At 33.3% G+C, this 18,377-nt stretch overlaps 1 protein-coding gene across 1 annotated transcript; it reads left to right on the forward strand.

Moving 5' to 3' along the window:
- Positions 1–1,471: 1,471 nt before the first annotated feature.
- LOC150095151 (protein adenylyltransferase Fic-like) lies at positions 1,472–9,164 on the forward strand. The gene is made up of 2 exons (XM_090411208.1): positions 1,472–1,823; positions 7,995–9,164. The coding sequence occupies exons 1-2, from the start codon at positions 1,472–1,474 to the stop codon at positions 9,062–9,064; spliced, it is 1,422 nt and encodes a 473-aa protein (XP_090267334.1). The 3' UTR covers positions 9,065–9,164.
- Positions 9,165–18,377: the final 9,213 nt, after the last annotated feature.

Raw genomic sequence — 18,377 nt, forward strand, 5'->3', positions numbered from 1 at the left:
AGTCATTGCACAATTACTTGATGAATTGTTTCTCTTCATCATTTCTTTTTTCTAGAAGTTTCTTCAATATGTGGAAGAAGTAGTAGGTGGCAGAGCTCTAGTATTACCTACAATGAGTGCTACAATACAACAGTGGTAAAATGATGAGCGTGAAGTAGGACAATACTGTATTATCCCACATAAGAGATCTCATCGAGCCTTTTCATTCTTCTGAGGAGTAACTAACGCTATTTTAGCCTTACATTTTAGAAATCAGTAGGCAGTCTGATTCCATTCTTAATCGTGTCTTCAGTTGAGTACATTTCTGCAGACTGCTAAATAGAGTAAAAGTTAATGTTCTTAATCCTAATTACTATCCATTTGTATGTCACATGCATCACTTGATTTTGCTGAGTTGTGGAGTTAAAACATCGAGTTTCTGCTTGGAGAAAAATCTTATTCACTGCATTAATGATAACTTTGAAATTAGCTTAAAAATAGCCCCAGCCTGAAGTTTCTCTGCTGGCAGTAAGTAGTATCGAACCTGAAGTATTTTTCATGCGGAACTTCTACAGGTTATTAAGCCATTTTCCATGTGATCCTGAATAAAAAAATAATAATAATCAAAAGGGATATTTTATCCCCCCCCCTCCAAAAAAAAAAAAAAAAGAGGTGGAGCGACTTGAGCCTTTATTTTGTTGAAAACGGATGGACACCCAACTTTCACTGTTTATGCCTACTCCTCTGACATTGAGTCCAGCCTATCAATAAAAGCTTTTCTAGTTCCTCTGCAAGTGATTACCAAATTTGTATGCTAATTTTCAATTAAACATAGAAATTTGCAAAAATACCGTTAAAATCGAAACTGCTTTTGTATTTCCCAAATAAAAGAAATAATTTTTGTTGATTAAATAAATTAACAAAATTGATTTCTTTTATAAATAACAAACAAATAACTAACGACTTTGATTTCCCCAGTGGAATTAGGCAAGGTCGTTTCAGCCCTAACTTTTTTCAAATGTACTTTAAAAAGTCTACTTTTACATTAACCTGATATCTCATATAATAGCATATTTGATATGTACGACACGAAGAAATATTTCAATGTAGAGGTCACTTTTTTGTTTGTTTGTTTTGTTTTGTTATAGATTTGAATGAGTACATCATGTGGTGGCCGTTGTTGTGTAGGCGTCTGATTCTTGCTATTTGGAAGGTTATTTATTTAAGACTTTATTTTTAATATGCACATTCCGATTTATTTGTCTTTATCAGTATTTCTTAGGGGTTACGAATATCCCACATTATTATTATCTCATACTAGAATATAAAAGTTATCTGAATGACGTTAAACGAAATATGAATGACGTAAATGATCTTAACAGTGAGCTGACGCATGTGGTACTGCCTCGTCAGTGAAATGTTTCTTGAAGATTTGTATAGGTGGGTACACGCTTTTGTTATCAATATGGTGGAGATGTCTCAAAAGTGGATAATGGCCCTGTTTTTTCAGGATTTTAAATCAACTAGAGTGTTCACTGGTTTCGGTATATCCTTTTTGCTTTTAGGTGTTTTCGTATTGTTTCTTGCTGCAGTGTTTGCTTGGACTCCTATATGGAACTCCAAGTTTTTCCGACCTCGTAGACAATCGGGTTATGAAAGCGGAACATTAGAAATTGCACCGTATAATTCCCCAACAGGAACCATTTCACATAGACCTAGGATCAATCTTAATTTTCTTCCTGATTCCCAAGAATTAAAAGTTTATGATGATGATAAAACCATTAACGTCGATAAGCTCCCCGAATTTCTACAGACACTGCGGAAGCAGAATTACAGAGATGACGGTAAGTGAAAATTTTCAATACCGGCAGTATACATATATTACTGTTGAAATTAAAGCGGATATACTAGCTGATTTATAAATATACAGATATATGTAAATTGGATCATGAAAGTGAAACAGTAGATTACATTATGTTCTAAACGTTATATTGATAGCAAAGAAGGTTTTAATGTACATAAGAACTTTTTAATGTGTTCAATGGAGATTTATAGTTATCAAAATTTTTAGTGTAAAAGAAGTAAACGTTTGTGGAAAGTTTCCTCTCTTTAAAAAAATTCTACAATTATGTCAGTGTCTAGAGATGTACAGATGCCAAAAGGCTTCTGTGAAAAACCTCAAGGTGGAATATTCAGTTTAAAAGTAAAACTGTGAGAAAGTTTTAACAATTTTTGTCTGAATAAGTTATATGGTATAGGAACCAAATCATCATCCTCCTCCCCTTATGTTGTGATCTCAGTGGCCTGTAAAGCAACTTTGTTTCATAGAACCGTAACTAATGCTGTAATAGGGCACTTAAGGTACAAATATATGACAGCTACTGCCATCCAATAACAGAAATTGACAAAACCATGTGACATGTATGCTTTGCATAATTGATATCAGTAGACATGATTTTTTATTTATTTGTATGGGGTTCCCCCTGTTCCTCTACTATCCTTTAGGACCAGTGAGGGATTAAGTATGTATTTTATGACTGTAGATCTGTGTGTGTATGCATTGGTTTGCCTGTTCTGAAGGACGAAAAACTCCCTACCTCTATATGAGACTGGCTAACTCACCTTTAGTTGAAAGAGACCAGATAAAGGTTCCTCATGACCAGACATGAGGAATTTTTAATTTCTACAGACTCATGGATGGGAATTGAACCCAGGTCTTTCCAACCAAAGGGCTTCGTCTATACTGACTGAGCTACAGAGCCCAGTAGACATCATAATCATGTGACAGTGCACTATTCATTTTGCAATAAAGGAAAGGACATTGCACTAAGGAGATAAGAAAACAACGAACCAAGCTAGAGAAAAAAAATTAATGACAATGGAAAAAAAACAAAACAAGTAATATAAAATTATACAAAACAGTATAATAAAGTTAACAGAATAAAGAACAATAATAAAAAAAAAGCAAATCACATGTGCACGAACAATGGCACCTATTACTCCACATCCACTTTTAAAACATGTAAACAATAATAATGCAGTAAAGATATTTATTATTGATTGAGATATGTAACATATCATGACAACTGGAAAGTAAACATAACACAAGCAGCCAAACAGTGACAAATGAAGAAACACTTCCATTGCCATTAGCAGTACCAACAATGCTACCAAGTGCAAGAAAAACAAAATAATTTAATTTACACAATGGAACTTAACAATCTTGAATTATGTAGATATAAGGAAAAAGGTAAAGGTAAGATAACTCTTATTTGCACATTGTTTATTATTACAAAATAAGTGGACTTCCCATGATGAGTCTACAGACTCCATGGAGATGTCCATATATAATAATAATAATAATGAAGCACTAGCATACCAAAATAACACAAAATCATATTAAAAAAAAATGACAACAACCACTAATACTGGGAACTAACAATACACCACCAAATACATCTGGCCTGCAGCTCTCGAAAGGTAACCAGACTTTTAAAGTCATTGAAATCAACATACTACCATCTCAGTACAAACAGAAACTTCCACATTAAACAAAATCAACAACACAAGTACTAAGAACCAAACACCTTTGGTTTATAGCCATTGTCAACACCTAACCATAGGAAACTGAAGTTAACAAATAACATTACCACATTAAGAAACAAAAGCACCCATAGGAATAACATGAACATTGTAAAACTTTTATACCTCCATATTGGAACATTTCTGGTTGAATATCATCTACTTCAGCTGCCTTTCCACATTTCAGATTGTTTTTGATGGCTTTTTTTCTACTTCAAGTATTGATATACATTCCTCTTGATTATTTTCTGCTACTTTTCTATACTTTATTTCATTCAGTAATCTTTCAAGGTAATTACTCCAGACTCTAGAATATCCTTATCTTCCAGTTTTCATGTCTCTTTTATCATCTCTGATTCATTTTATTGTACTCTTTCCTGAATTTCTAACCTTTTTCAATGGTCTTCAGAACATTTTGTCACCTTTCTGATATTTATCTTCTATATCCTTACCAAAGTCCTTCCATTACTTTTGTTTTGATGCTTTTACACAGTGCTTTGCTATCTTACATTTTACTCTGTATTTTCTCAGAGCATGTAGTAATTAACTTGCTAGGAACTTGCAATATGATTTTTTCTTTTCCATAATCTGCTCTTTACATTTGCTGGGTCCATCATGAAGTACATTCTCCTCGCTGAATCAATCATTGTTTTCTTCATAGGTTTTCCAATGGCTTCAATCTCATCTTCAGACTCATTTTTTTCTTGATTAATATTTGTATATTTAAGTCTACACTTCACCTCTGAAAACAGCCTAATTTTGATTCATTTTAAAACTCTTACACACTCTTCTTTTTAATATGATATTCAATTTTATCCTGCTAAAAACAAAATGGTGATTACTTCCTATTTTAAATCCTCTATATACTCTTGTGTCTTCAACCAGTAAAAATATTTCTGTCAAGAGTAACATAACATAGTCTGAGACTTTTCTTGTGTCTTCTCTCCATGTGAATTTGTGCACCTCTTTATGCTGAAATATGATATTAGTAATAACTAGTACATGTCCTAAACATAAATCCAGCAAATACTTACCATTATTATTAGCTTTGCTCTTTTCTCCAAATGTTCCTAAAACATTTCTATATTTCTGTTATCTACATAGCTGGTAAGATCTTTAACAAGGATCAAGTTTTCCTTTTTTTTGTGTCAGCTGCCTTCTCTAATGCCTCAAATTCCTCCACTTCTTCTTTAGTAGAACTTTCTGTGAGACTATAGACACAAATAATTCTCATTGTCTAATTCCTTATTTGGATGTTTCCCCACATCATCATGCTTAATACTGCCTGCTGTTAAAAAAAAAAAAACCCTATCCTTGTGTTTAATGTTGAATACTATAAATAATCGTGCTTATTAAATTACTTAAGGAATTTACAATGTACAAATGATATAAATTAAAATTAAACTTTAATCTATATTCCAATATTTTGGCAATGTCATGTTGCCATTTTCACAGGAACTTAAAATAAAGACACGTGCATGCAGGCACTACACACAGTAACTGAAGACGAAGCTGTTGTTTCTCCTAAAAGACCTGATGGTGCCCCCTAGCGGGCTATGTAAGTGTTCTTGGCCATTGGGCTGAAGGGTTTCTGATGTATGTCTCCCAAATTTGGGGCAGTCTCATGCAACCAAATTTGTTGAGGTTTGGCATGTTTCTTAGGGCTGAGGCTGATTCCATGAATAGCCTTTCAAATTTGAATTTACTGTGGTGTATAACCATGGCTTTCTTCCACTGTATTTTGTGGTGAGTATCCAGAGCATGGTCTGTAAGACCAGAGTGGCTGTACTGGTGAAAACAGATGTAGTCCTTGTGGTCTAAAAGTCTGATATTTGCTGTCCTGCCTGTTTTGCCCAAATAGGACAGCTTACAGCTGCAAGAGACCTGGTATACACCAGGTAGGTGTAAGGGAGGTGGTTGGTCTGTGGTGGAGCAGATAAAGGACGCCAATTTTTTATATGGTCTGTAACAAGAGGTCAAGTTATGTTTTACACTGCAAGTTATATTTTACACAAGTTATACACCACAGTAAATTCAAATTTGAAAAGCTATTCATGGAATCAGCCTCAGCCCTGAGAAACATGCCAAACCTCAACAAATTTGGTTGCATAAGACTGCCCCAAATTTGGGAGACTTACATCAGAAGACCTTCAGCCCAACAGCCGAGAATACTTACATAGCCTGCTAGGGGACACCATCAGGACTTTTAAGAGAAACAACAGCTTCCTGTGTCGTCCTCAGTTACTGTGTGTAGTGCCTGCATGCACGTGTCTTTATTTTAAGTTCCTGTGAAAATGGCAACGTGACATTGCCGAAATATTGGAATATAGATTAAAGTTTAATTTTAATAGAACTATAACTAATCATTCCTTTTTCTGATTGTTATCGTTTGAATATAAAATATTATAATGGTTAATTAGAAGAATCTGGTCTGTTTCTGTCTTTTGTTTTGTAATGCCAATTATTTCTACCTGATAGTTTCTAGTTCTGCCAGTTCCATTGTTGCTCTTATGTTGATGTTTCCAATCTTCAATTCTGTTGATGATTTTGAGTTTGTTCCAGTAGCTAACTTTCCACTATTCACTCTGGTTCTCTAATGAAAATAGTGTGGGTCTACTTTAACCAGTCAATCTCCTGCCCAGCATGAAATTCCATCAAGTTGTACCATCATTTATTTTCATTTAAGCCAATAAGAATACAATTTGGTTGCCTGAATTTCTGATTGTGAACCCATCATCTGTTTGTTATCTGTATTCTCTGGCTGGTTTGTCTGCCTTGCAGGTTGACTAAACCCACTTTTCAAGAGGAAAAACTGCCACCTCCATATGAGACCAATTCACCTTGAGATGAAAGTCCTTATAAAGTTTCTCCACGGCCTAAATGGAATTTCAATTCAGGTCTTTCCAATCAAAGGACATCATCGATGCTATTTGACAAGTCGTCAAGCATTACCCCATCCTTGTTCTGATCAGCTGTCATCACAATTCAGAATAGATGTTTCATATCTGTGTTGTGTCAAATTGAAGTTTATTATTATTATTATATACTTGTATAAAGATTTTTATTTTTTTTCTCCCCATGCATTTACTTTATGCCTACATTTCTGTTTGGATTGCTTCATATAACCATATATTTGTTGCACAAAATCAGTGTTTTTTAATTTCAGTAAGGTCTTTGACAAAAATCACCTTGAAAGTATTGAAAAGGTTCAGAAGAAATAGCATGGATTAAGAATGACTGATAATTAAAATTATAAAAATAATTAATGTTTTTGTTATTTTATGACATGCTCTCAACTAGATTATTTGCATGTAAGTTTTTGAAATGTGTGTATGTGTGTGCAATGATTAAAATACCGTATTTCAACTGGATATTAGTTATTATTGTGAAACATTATTTGAAACATAAACACACTTTCTGTGGGATTTAAAAATAGTCGACATGAAACTGGCATTATTGGATATGATCCAAAGAAGTCAGTAGGCCATTTTTGAGGACAGATGCTCTCTTTCTGTACCATTTTTGTTTTTCAACTTTTCTCCTGTTTTTATTTTTAAAGCATCACTGGCTGTTTAAATTCTAGATAAATATTCCTTATAATTCTCTAAATATTGAATATTAAATTGTATATGTTAATTTATGCATGCTGTCTGAAAAGTCGATAAAAATCATAGGATGATTTTATAATTGAGTAATTTATTTATAAATAATTCAGTACATTTTCTTAAGTCCAAAACAAACTATTTCTATCTAATTTTTTATATTAATCTCCCTTTGTTTAGTTCTAGTTATGACACGTTTAAACAGTATCATAAGATTATACTCAATGGTCAATCCCTATTACATCAATTGAAGAGGAAGAATGAAAGTAATTTTATGACACACTGAAGTTAATTGACTTATTTTGGGAATAAATGAATGTAATGATCATGTGAATCCAATCCATGAAATGTTGGAAACATGCATCAGTACTTTGACTGGTCTAAGAGTTGAATAACCAGTTCCTTGGTCTAGAGATCAAATAGGAAACTTGATAGTAACTCTATAATCATATATGTTGCACTTTTGGCATTAACGATCTTTCAAATTTGGAATGGTGATAAATGAGTATGATATTAGTGATAGGTAAATTAGTAAGATAGAGCTCCATTGAATTTTAAAATTTCAAACAGATATGAATAAAGGAGTTAAAAGCTTACAAATAATAGGATACTAATAAAAGATGAGAATAAATCCAGTAATGAACGATGTGATATGATTACTAAATACACTATAAAACTTGTAAAATTTAAAAATTGAAAAGTATTAAAATATTAATAACTAGAATAAAAGAATGTAAAGGTCTTGAAAGTAAAACAAAAATATTTCATCATGTTTCATAATGTATTTTATATGGTAATATTTCTCTAATAATAGTTTTATCTTTTTTTTAGATCCAGAGGCCTTGATTTCTCTAAGGAGAGCTATTGAGATGAGAGAGTCCCAGAAATATGACAAGGCCATGAAACTGTTCCAGCATGCTTTAGCACTGAACCCTTTTCAGCCAGATATTTTAACCCATTATGGAGAATTCTTAGAAGAACATCACCAAGATGTAATAAAAGCTGACCATATGTATACTCGCGCTCTCATTGTATGTCCTGAACATTCCCAAGCACTCGTAAATAGACAAAGAACATTGCCTATCGTAGAAGAACTAGATGAGAAACAGTTAGTAAGCATAGACAGAAAAAGAGACCATTTAATTCACATACCACAAAATGATCCAGCACTAAAAAGAATGAAGAAAGAAGCATATTTTCAACATATACACCATACTGTAGCAATAGAAGGCAATACAATGACTTTAGCTGAAACCAGAATGATTGTTGAAACACGTATGGCAGTTCCAGGTAAGAGTATTTTGGAACACAATGAGATTTTAGGATTAGAGGCAGCTCTCAGATATATTAATAACACATTAGTGAACAAAATTGGATTTATCACTACAAATGATATTCTTCGTATTCATCAGAGAGTTCTGGGCCATGTCGATCCAGTTGAAGCTGGCAATTTTCGTAGGGCTCAAGTGTTTGTGGGAGAGCATACACCACCTGCAGCTTCAGAAATAGTAAATTTAATGGAAGATTTCATTGACTGGATGAATTCAGAAGATGCATTGAAATTACATCCTGTGAAACATGCAGCAATTGCACACTATAAACTTGTTTATATACATCCATTTGTGGATGGTAATGGGAGGACAGGACGTTTGCTGATGAATCTGATCCTGATGCGAGCTGGTTATCCTCCAGTGATTATAAGAAAGCAGGATCGATCATTATATTATGAATACATACAACTAGCAAATGAAGGAGATATAAAACCATTTATTCGATTCATTGCTGAGTGTACTGAAAGGACTCTTGATGTTTATCTGTATGCAACTGAATATGGCATTGCAGGGGTAAGAGCATTAGGAGGACAAGATGATGATGGACAGGCAAGAATTATTGAAATGTAAAGAAATACTTGTAGTGAAATGCTAAAAATCACTGTATATAATTCAAAATATTCTATTAGTAAAACTGTGATTTTCCACACAGTTTTTTTAAAAAAATGTATTAAGTTTATAATGCACAACATTTTAGCTTGACTTTGTTGAAAATTTATTGTAATATATGTATATAATGAAAATGCTGGTGCATTATTGCACTTTAGTTATCATGATAACAATAACAAACCTGTGATAGTATTTATTTGGATAGATTTCTGTTGGAAGACTGAGATCTGACTTGTAATTCTTAAGCTGGGTAGCTTAATCTATTGATGATTTATGTCAGTTGTATTTAGAATTGGGATGGGTGGGGAAGAATAAAGTGCTCAGTTTGAACATGTATTAGAAAATAATATATAGAAAAGGTAATAGTAATATAAATTAAATTTTTGTGTACGTATTGTGCAGGTATTAATTTCATTTTTTCTAAATGTATCTTATAGAGGCAAATATTGAATCTGGCAATGAACAGTCTTTGGTTCAGAACCCATATATGTTCTTTTATTCTTTGAGCACTAATAAAAGGAAAACATGTTCTTCATCAGAGTATTTCTTCTGAATGCTGTAATACTAAGGCAACTTGTGCTAAAGGTTACATTCATATAAGCTGTCATTTTCAAAACTTTTATAGTTTGAAAAGGCTTCCTTTGCTTTACCTACTTGGCTGTAAAATAACATTGATATATAAACCCTTCTTATAATAATTTTCAATTGGACTGAAGTCAATTCAAGATCATTTCTTCATTCAATATTTGATTTATGATTTACGTAGTCAGAAATCTAAATCATGAGATTTGGTAAACTTATTGTAAGCCATATTTTCTTTAGTGAAGGTGATAAAAGTGTGACATCCACTGAGATTTTATATAAATGAGGTTTATTGAAAAATTTAATCTTTTAAAAAAAGCTGATTTTATACATCTTTAGCTAATTTTGCTAGATTACAGATGTTGCTATTGTCAGAATATTGACTTTTTGTTTTCAGCCTATTTCATATAGTTGTTCAGTATTAGAATAAGTATGGTTTTGAAGTCATCAAAATTATTTGTACATTGAAACTTATTTCCTTTCATAAATACAAACAAGTCAGTGTTATTTTTTCATCTTGCTCTCCTCTTCAAGTGCTAAGCCCAGTGGCTTCATTATAAAAAAAAAAAAAAAAAAAACACTGATGCCATGATAAGGCATTTAATCCTATCTGCATAATGTGATGTGCTTGTCAATTGCATGTATTCTCAAGCTAGTTAATCTTGCAGAATGTAAAAAATCCAAAGTTTTCAGGTGGAAGAAAATTCTGTATGAGACAGTTCAACTGGCCTTTAATTTATCAAAAAGGGTATTGTGAAATACCGTTATAAAGGTTTTTTTTTTTTATATCCTCACTGAGATTTGAACCCAAATTTTTCCATTCAAAGGACATTGCCATTACTGACCAAGCTTTAGAGGCTCCTTTTAGATTTATTTTGGAGAATAAATTACTAAAATTAAAATCAACTTATCCTTTCATGAACATAATAAATTTATATGTAATGCAAACTAGTAGTAGCAAGATTGCAAATCAGTAAGTCTATATCTTCAGACGTTGAGTAGCCTATTTGTTTGTTATCTATTCCTTACTTTTTTCTATTCATTCTACATTAATGAAAATCAATAATATATAAAGGATGTTCTTCTGTTCATAGATACTCTGCAGTTTATTAATAATGTATTAACAAATAGCATCCATCTCTTTGGAATTAAAAGATTATATACTGCTTTTTTCATATTGAGTTTGCTTTTTCCACTTTCTAAGCAGCTTTGTCCTGAAGTAGCATTTTTTTTACCATGTTCACATGTCTTTTCTAGTAATTTGTTTTGAATTTAAAATGAATGAAATAAAAATAAAAGACTAAAATGAAAGATGTGGTAGATGGGGGGGGGGGGAATATTTTTAATTAAAAAAATATTCATTTTGGCCTTCCAGGTTTTTCTTCTTCTTCACCATCAAGCACATTATTTCTTTGCTTCAATTATTGTTAATATGACCATTGAAGTTCCTTGTTTGTCATAAGAGTTTGAATTTGGAAAGTGTTGAAGATAGAAAAAATAACATAACATAGGTCATTTTTCAGTGTTTTTACCCAAATATAAAACTGTAATATTGAATGATTTTTCAAACTTCACATGCTTCACCCGAGATCCTGATATGTCTTCCTTGGAGGTGTGTGTGTGTGGGGGGGGGGGAGATGTGCCCATTTTTTCTAAACAACTATTCTTTTTTTAAAGAGACATGACTCAAAGAATGTTCTTGAAAGCTGATGCCTATATTTCTTGATTTTTGACATTTTCCCCTGATGAGATGAGCTGTGGTAAACATGAGCATTTTTATTTTTGTGAGAACACCACCATTAAAGGTTCTAAACCTATATAGCATGTTACTGCATTGTTAAGAGTGACAATCTCGAAACCTGCTCTAGAGACCAATTTGAGACCTTCAGTAAACAGGGTACTGGTCTCATACCAGATATCTGCTACATAAATGGAGGAGTTGAGTCCAGAAAGCAGGTAACCAGTGGTGTGTACCATAGATCTGAGTACTTGGTCCTCTGTTGTTTAATTTGTATGTCAGTGATATGGGAAATGATTTGACAGGAAATATTCAGTTATTTGCTAATGATACTAAACTGGGAAGAGTAGTGGTAACTGAAGGTGTTGCAGAGTCCTACAGGAAGACTTAAATAGACTAACAGTATGGGCTAAGGTAAACAACTGCCATTTAATGTGGCCAAATGTAAGGTAATGCACTTTGGGAAAAAGAGATAACTAGCTGCATATTACATTGATGGAACTGAACTGCAGGAAATTGCATTTCAGTTCCATCAATATTTTGCAGTATGCCCTCAAGGCCAGGGACTTGAGGGCATACTGCAAAAGTAGCCAAAACAACACAAGAGATTAGACAGTGGTTGAAGAACATACTAACAAGCAGGGATAGAGAGATTATTATGCTCTTATGAAGAAGTGGTAGAGAGGATCCAGAGGCAAGTAACAAAGATTGTGGCAGGTCTATGGAATGCTTCTTATGAGAATAGATTGATGGTTTCTGGACTTCAAAAACTACATGGAAAAGAGAAGACATGATAGAAGCATAAATGTTATTAAAGGTGTTTTTGTTAGAATTAGCACTGACTTTTTCTGTACATGGCAGAAAGGAAGAGAACAAGAGAGCACTCATGGAAATTGTGTAAAAGTGTAGTTAGCAAGGGTGTTAGGACTAGATGTTTTGCTTGGAAGGTGGTGAGTGGGTGGAATGGTTTGCCACAGGTGATTGTGATAGCTTTGTCAGTGAATGAGTTTAAAGAGAGGTATTGATGGGCATTTTGTGAATAATGGATGTCCCACAATGAGGCTTCTGACTCCATGGAAATACCTTTATAATAATTATAATAAAGCCAGAATTTTATAGCCAAAATATTAAAAATTATCTTTTTATTTAATTGATTTTTCATATCACTGTTTTTGCATGTGAAATTAATATAAATGTCGAAGACTTTAGCCTAGTCATGATCAATTATATAAAAATAGTACCATTTCTTTAAACAAGAATCAGTTATTTATATATTCTAGATAATTGAAGAACAAATCACAGCTTTCAGGCTTATATATTTATAAAATATAAATAAATTATTAAATTATATATATATATATATATATATATAGTATTTTTTGATAGATAACGCGCATGCACCAACTAGCGGTAGAGTTAGGAAGTACAGACAGTGGATGGAGAAATTCTTTAAAAGCACGTGCGTTGCTAGTAGCAGTGGTCAATTATTTTTTTTTTTTTAATTCCAAATTTTACAATTTTCACGTTATTGGGGAGCACTGTGACATTAATATGAGGAAACGTGGTATGAGGTTTAGAAGGTGCTTGTGGCCAACCATAGAAAAAAAAATGTTTGATTGGGTTGTTAGTGAAAGAGCTAAAGGTATGAGAATATCTACTGTCCGTATGTTGTAGGAATCGAAAAGAATTGCACAAAACGATAATATAAAGGATTTCAAGGCCTACCCATCTTGTTTTTGGATTTATGAGGAGAACAATTTAAGTGTGCACTCCTCCACTAGTGTTGGACAAAATTTGCTGTGCAATTGGGAAGCGAAAGTAGCTAAATTTCATTTGTTTCTCAGAGAAAACTTGTGTGGGGTTGATGCTTGTCACTTTGGGAATATGGATGAGGTTCCTGTAAGTTTTGACATACCTAGTTCTAGGACTGTGAATCTGAAGGGAGCAAAAGAGGTTTCAGTTGCTACAACAGGGCACGAAAGGTTTAACTTTACCGTGGTTCTCTGCATAACTGCAGATGGTTCCAAACTGCCACTAATGGTGATTTTCAAAAGAAAGGGTCTGATGAAGAATTTTTGGATTTGAATAGTGTAATGTTCAATAAATATTAAGTAATATTTATTGAACAAAAATAACCTTAGTTTTGTTATTACTTTTGATTTATCTCGCATACCTTTCAAATGTATACCATGCATGTTCATTTTTAACGAATTTAGACTTTTTTGTATAGTGAGACATTTTTGTGGGACCTGTTAATAAAAGTTTGTCAACAGGAAAATATACCTGAGGAATGGAGAGAAAGTACTCTTGTCCCCATCTACAAGAGTAAAGGGGATGCACAAGACTGTAAGAATTACAGAAGAATAAAGTTGATGTCTCACACGATGAAAATCCTAGAGAGGGTTCATGATGGAAGAATGAGGAAGGAGGCAGAGATTGCAAAAGAGCAATTTTGCTTCGTGTCTGGTCGATAGACAATAGATGCTATTTTTGGGGTGCGACAGATAATGGAAAAGTTTAGAGAGAAGAAACGGGAGCTACATCTGGTATTTATTGATCTGGAGAAAGCGTATGATAGAGTACCAAGGCAAGAAGTCTGGAGGAGTCTGAGGGAGAAGAAGGTACTGGAGAAATATATCAGGTTGGTGCAGGAGATGTACAGAAATGTGAAGACAAGAGTTCAAACCTGCCTGGGAGAGACAGAAAGTTTTCCAGTGACAGTTGGCTTGCATCAAGGGTCAGCATTAAGTCTGTCCCTGTTTAATATTGTGATGGAGGAAGTGAGAGAAGACGCCCCTTGGACTATGTTGTATGCAGATGACATCGTGCTGTGTGCAGAATCAAGAGAAGAAGTGGCAGCCAAACTGGACAGTTGGAGGAAAGTACTGGAAGAGAGAGGTATGAGGCTGAGCAGAAGTAAGACCGAGTATATGTGTTGCAAAGTGGATGCCAGCCAGGAGACAGATCTGGAGCTGGAAGGAAATGTCATCAGGAAGGCCAGTGATTTTAGATACTTAGGTTCAACAATGAAAGAGGATGGTGAGGCTGAGAAGGAAGTGGGATGCAGGATGGAGGAACTGGAGAGAAATGGTTGGAGTGCTATGTGATAAAAGGGTGCCGATCAAACTAAAAGGTAAAATCTACAGGACAGTAGTGAGACCAGCTATGACGTTTGCTTTGGAAACGGTGACCCTGAGGAAAAATAACATCAGCAGGATGGAGGTAGCGGAGATGAGAATGCTTAGATGGACATACGGTGTGCCCAGAAAGGTTCATCTGAGAAATGACTATATAAAGTGAATTATGAAAGTGACGAACTTGGGAGCAAAGATACAGGAGGCAAGGTTGAGATGGTTTGTTCATGTGATGAGGAGGGAAGAAGAGTATGTGGGAAGAAAGGACATGTAGATGGATGTGCAGGGGAAGAGGAAGTGTGGACAGCCAAAGTGGAGGAGGACTTGAGGATGGAGAACTTTGATGTGACTACAGCCCAAGACAGGAAGTTGTGGAGGAGACCCACCACAAACAGTGACCCTACTTAAGTGGGAAAAGCTGCAGAAGAAGAAGAGACTTTTTGTATAGATAATGTGTGTGTTATCTATCGAAAAATATGGTGTGTGTATATATATATACATATATATAAATTTGTTACTATGAATTGTCAAATTTCAGAGGAATAAGAAGTTTCCTGCTCAGATCTTTTCATTTTGAAATTATGTGACATTCTCTGTTTTCAGTTTTCCAGCTCTGGAGACTGATTTCATTGATATTCTGTTTTGTTTTAATGGTAGATTTATTACTTGCAATCTTATCATCTGAGTTCTAAAATTTTCAGAGACATTAAAAAACATAATACTTTGAATTATTTCTTACTACTGATAAATTATCACACATAAATTTTCTATGTAATTTACATCACCAAAATGAAGCTGTATAGCTCTTTCTTTAGTAATTAAAAAGAATACTCCTCTGAATGCATGTCCCCATTGTTTCCTCCACTCTTTAAAACAGTCATGAAAAGCTTGTATGAGAATGTCCTTCAACTCCTTCAGTGTTTATTTCTTTGGTCTCTGCATTACTGAATTTATTTTTTTGGGAGAGCAGATAGAAGATATAAGTTGATCTCTGATCCAGTTAAAAACTATCAGATCATGAAGACTGAATGTGGCTGTGCATTGTTGTGATATAAAATCCACAGTGAATGTCACAGCATCTCATCTCTCATAGCATCTCTTATTATCTTTAAAGTTGCAAGTCTTGTAAAAGTCATTGTTTCAAGTCTTGTAATTGTGTTAAATGACAACTTTTGGGAACAAATTCATAATGTACAACAGCACTGATTTCAAAATAATAACAGTTAGCATGCATTTATTTTTTTTTGTTGTTGTTGAAATTTGATTTTTTTTTTCTGAGATAACCAAGTTTTTGTGTTTTGATCATAATAGTAAACATATTCTCATTCTTCTAAATTTTCATCTAGTTAAGTTCTCTGAACTGCAGATTTCCAGAACTCAGTAGAATCCTAAATCTCATCACAGAATGGACTGACATCTAAACCAAATGAAATTTGCATTTTCAGCACTTTCTGTTTGAGATGATGAATTTGTAAAATTTCATCTTCAATCTGCTTTGAATCACTTGAATAGAAGTAATGGTGCTATCGTGTTTAAACTATTTTTGAAATAAGTATTACACTCATAAATGAAAATTTTCAAGAGATGGGTGACAGTTTTATCATATTTAAGCAGACATCACTAATTTATTTTGCCTGTTTTAAATATGATAAGTATGGCAGACATATCTGTTGAACAGGTTTTAACCTACAATTAAATTGAATATTGTTCCCCTTTATGTGTACTCTTCTTTGACATCTCTATTGCTGTCAGTTATTTATTGATAAGTTAATGGCAAACTTGTATAACTTTGCTTGTTCCTCCCTTTTTTTTTGTCACACCTCTTATTAAGTTTACACCTAATGTTAGACATTAATTGATATACATATATTGTATATGTATGTATGTTAAGCTGTATTGTTTATGAAACCAGACAAGGTCCTTGAATAAAAATTCAGATATTGTTCTGTATGTATTTTAAGTTTCTGCACAAAAAAAATAGATTAATGATTACAATTCTTAACATATATCCTCAAAATGTGGTAGTAGTACCTATTACAGTATTAGAGGATACTTTAATAGGTACTACTACATAATTAAGTTACATTATTAGTATTGTCAAATTGTGCATTTTGGTCTTCTAAGGCACTATTAGTTGTACCAGTCCACCTTTTTTGCCAACCTTTCCTCCACTATTCTGTTTATGTGAGCATACCATCTTCACTTAGCTCTGCTGAGACATTCTTGAATGCTAACAATGAGTTACTTTCTAATATCACCATTTTTCATATGGCTCTGCCATTGAAGCTATCTCTTCACTTGTTTTTCTCAAGACTGGTATAGTTCTCTAGTCTAATCTGTGAGATATTTATAGTACTTGAATATTAAATTATTATTGTTTAATAAGTTACTAAAATATTAAATAGGCTTAAAATTATAGGCTGTTTTGTTTTGTGGTTTGAATAATTTTACTATTTGATTTAACAGCATGTTATAGAAATTTGTATAATTCAAAATTATGCTCCAGAAATCACTGCATATACCATAAGATTTTCCTATAACTTTCATTTAAGTTATGCAGACACCGAAACAGTATGTGATATATTATGAAAAAAAAAAGAGCTAGTATTATATAAGTAAAGAAATGTAAACAGAAAACTGATTGATTCCTGGCATATTCTATCTATTATGAAGTAGTAGTTGTAGAGATGAGGAAATTAGCCTTCATCACTGCTATTTACTATAACTAAATTTTATCCCTTATGGGATAAAATGAATTATAGACTTTTTTTTTATGCAAAGATCAGAACATATTAGTAACTAAACATCAGTTTTTTTACTCCTTTTTAAACTGAGTTAAACACTAGTTCAAGTAAATTTCACTATAATACAGCCACACACAAAAAAGAAAATGCTAATTTGTAATGTAATCCAGTTAGATTTTTCATGAAATGAATGTATTTTAAAACTGGCCATAGTTGGAACATGTTGACAGATAGCAGATTAGGTTGAAAGGATTAATGGTCCTATCTGATCTGATTTTCCCTTTCAGTCATTTCTGACTGTAGGTGACTTCGTAAGCATTGCCCACAGTGTATTCCTGGTAAGATTTTTACAGAGTAATTCACCATTGCTTTCCCCAATCTCCCAATTTTATCTGGGCTCGGGACCGGCATATATCTGGAATGTATTCATGACTGCAATCCATGCGTGTTCACGGGGCCATTTGCCTGTTCTCGGGGGACGAAAAACCTGGGTTTCCGGGTGAAAAAGCCCCCTACTTCTGTATGAGACCGGCTAACTCACCTTTAGTCAAAAGAGACCAGATAAAGGTTCCTCACTTCACTGACGGGAATTGAACCTAGGTCTTTCCAACCAAAGGAATTCGTCTATACTGACTGAGCTAGAAGATCTATGGTTCTATCAAAGCATTAATTAGAATATGTGAACTCAAATTACTTGGCTGTGTCAGTCCATTGAGGCTAACTTGTTCGAAAACAATGAGAAAGTATATTTCAAAAAAAAAAAAAAAAGAAATTAATTTTAATGTATTTTATATTAAGATAGTTAATGGTGAAGAAATAAATAAATAGGTAAATACAAGCATTTTTAATCATAGATAGTTAAATAACAGGTGTAATATGTTCAGAAGACATATTTTTTGATGCATGTCTTCTGAAGAAGTTCTAGAACTGTAAAGCCGGAGTTGTGAATGAATCCCTAATCTTAAGAAATAATAGGTGGTTCTATTTTTCATTTACATTCAAAAATATGCCTATATACACTCACACTCCTGTTTGGATGAGATATTTTTAGCAAGAATGAATTTGTATCTTAAACT

Source organism: Typopeltis vanoorti, chromosome 21 (assembly GCF_054136105.1).
Source record: "Typopeltis vanoorti isolate ZY-2024b chromosome 21, IOZ_Tvanoo_1.0, whole genome shotgun sequence".
NCBI lineage: Eukaryota > Metazoa > Arthropoda > Arachnida > Uropygi > Thelyphonidae > Typopeltis > Typopeltis vanoorti.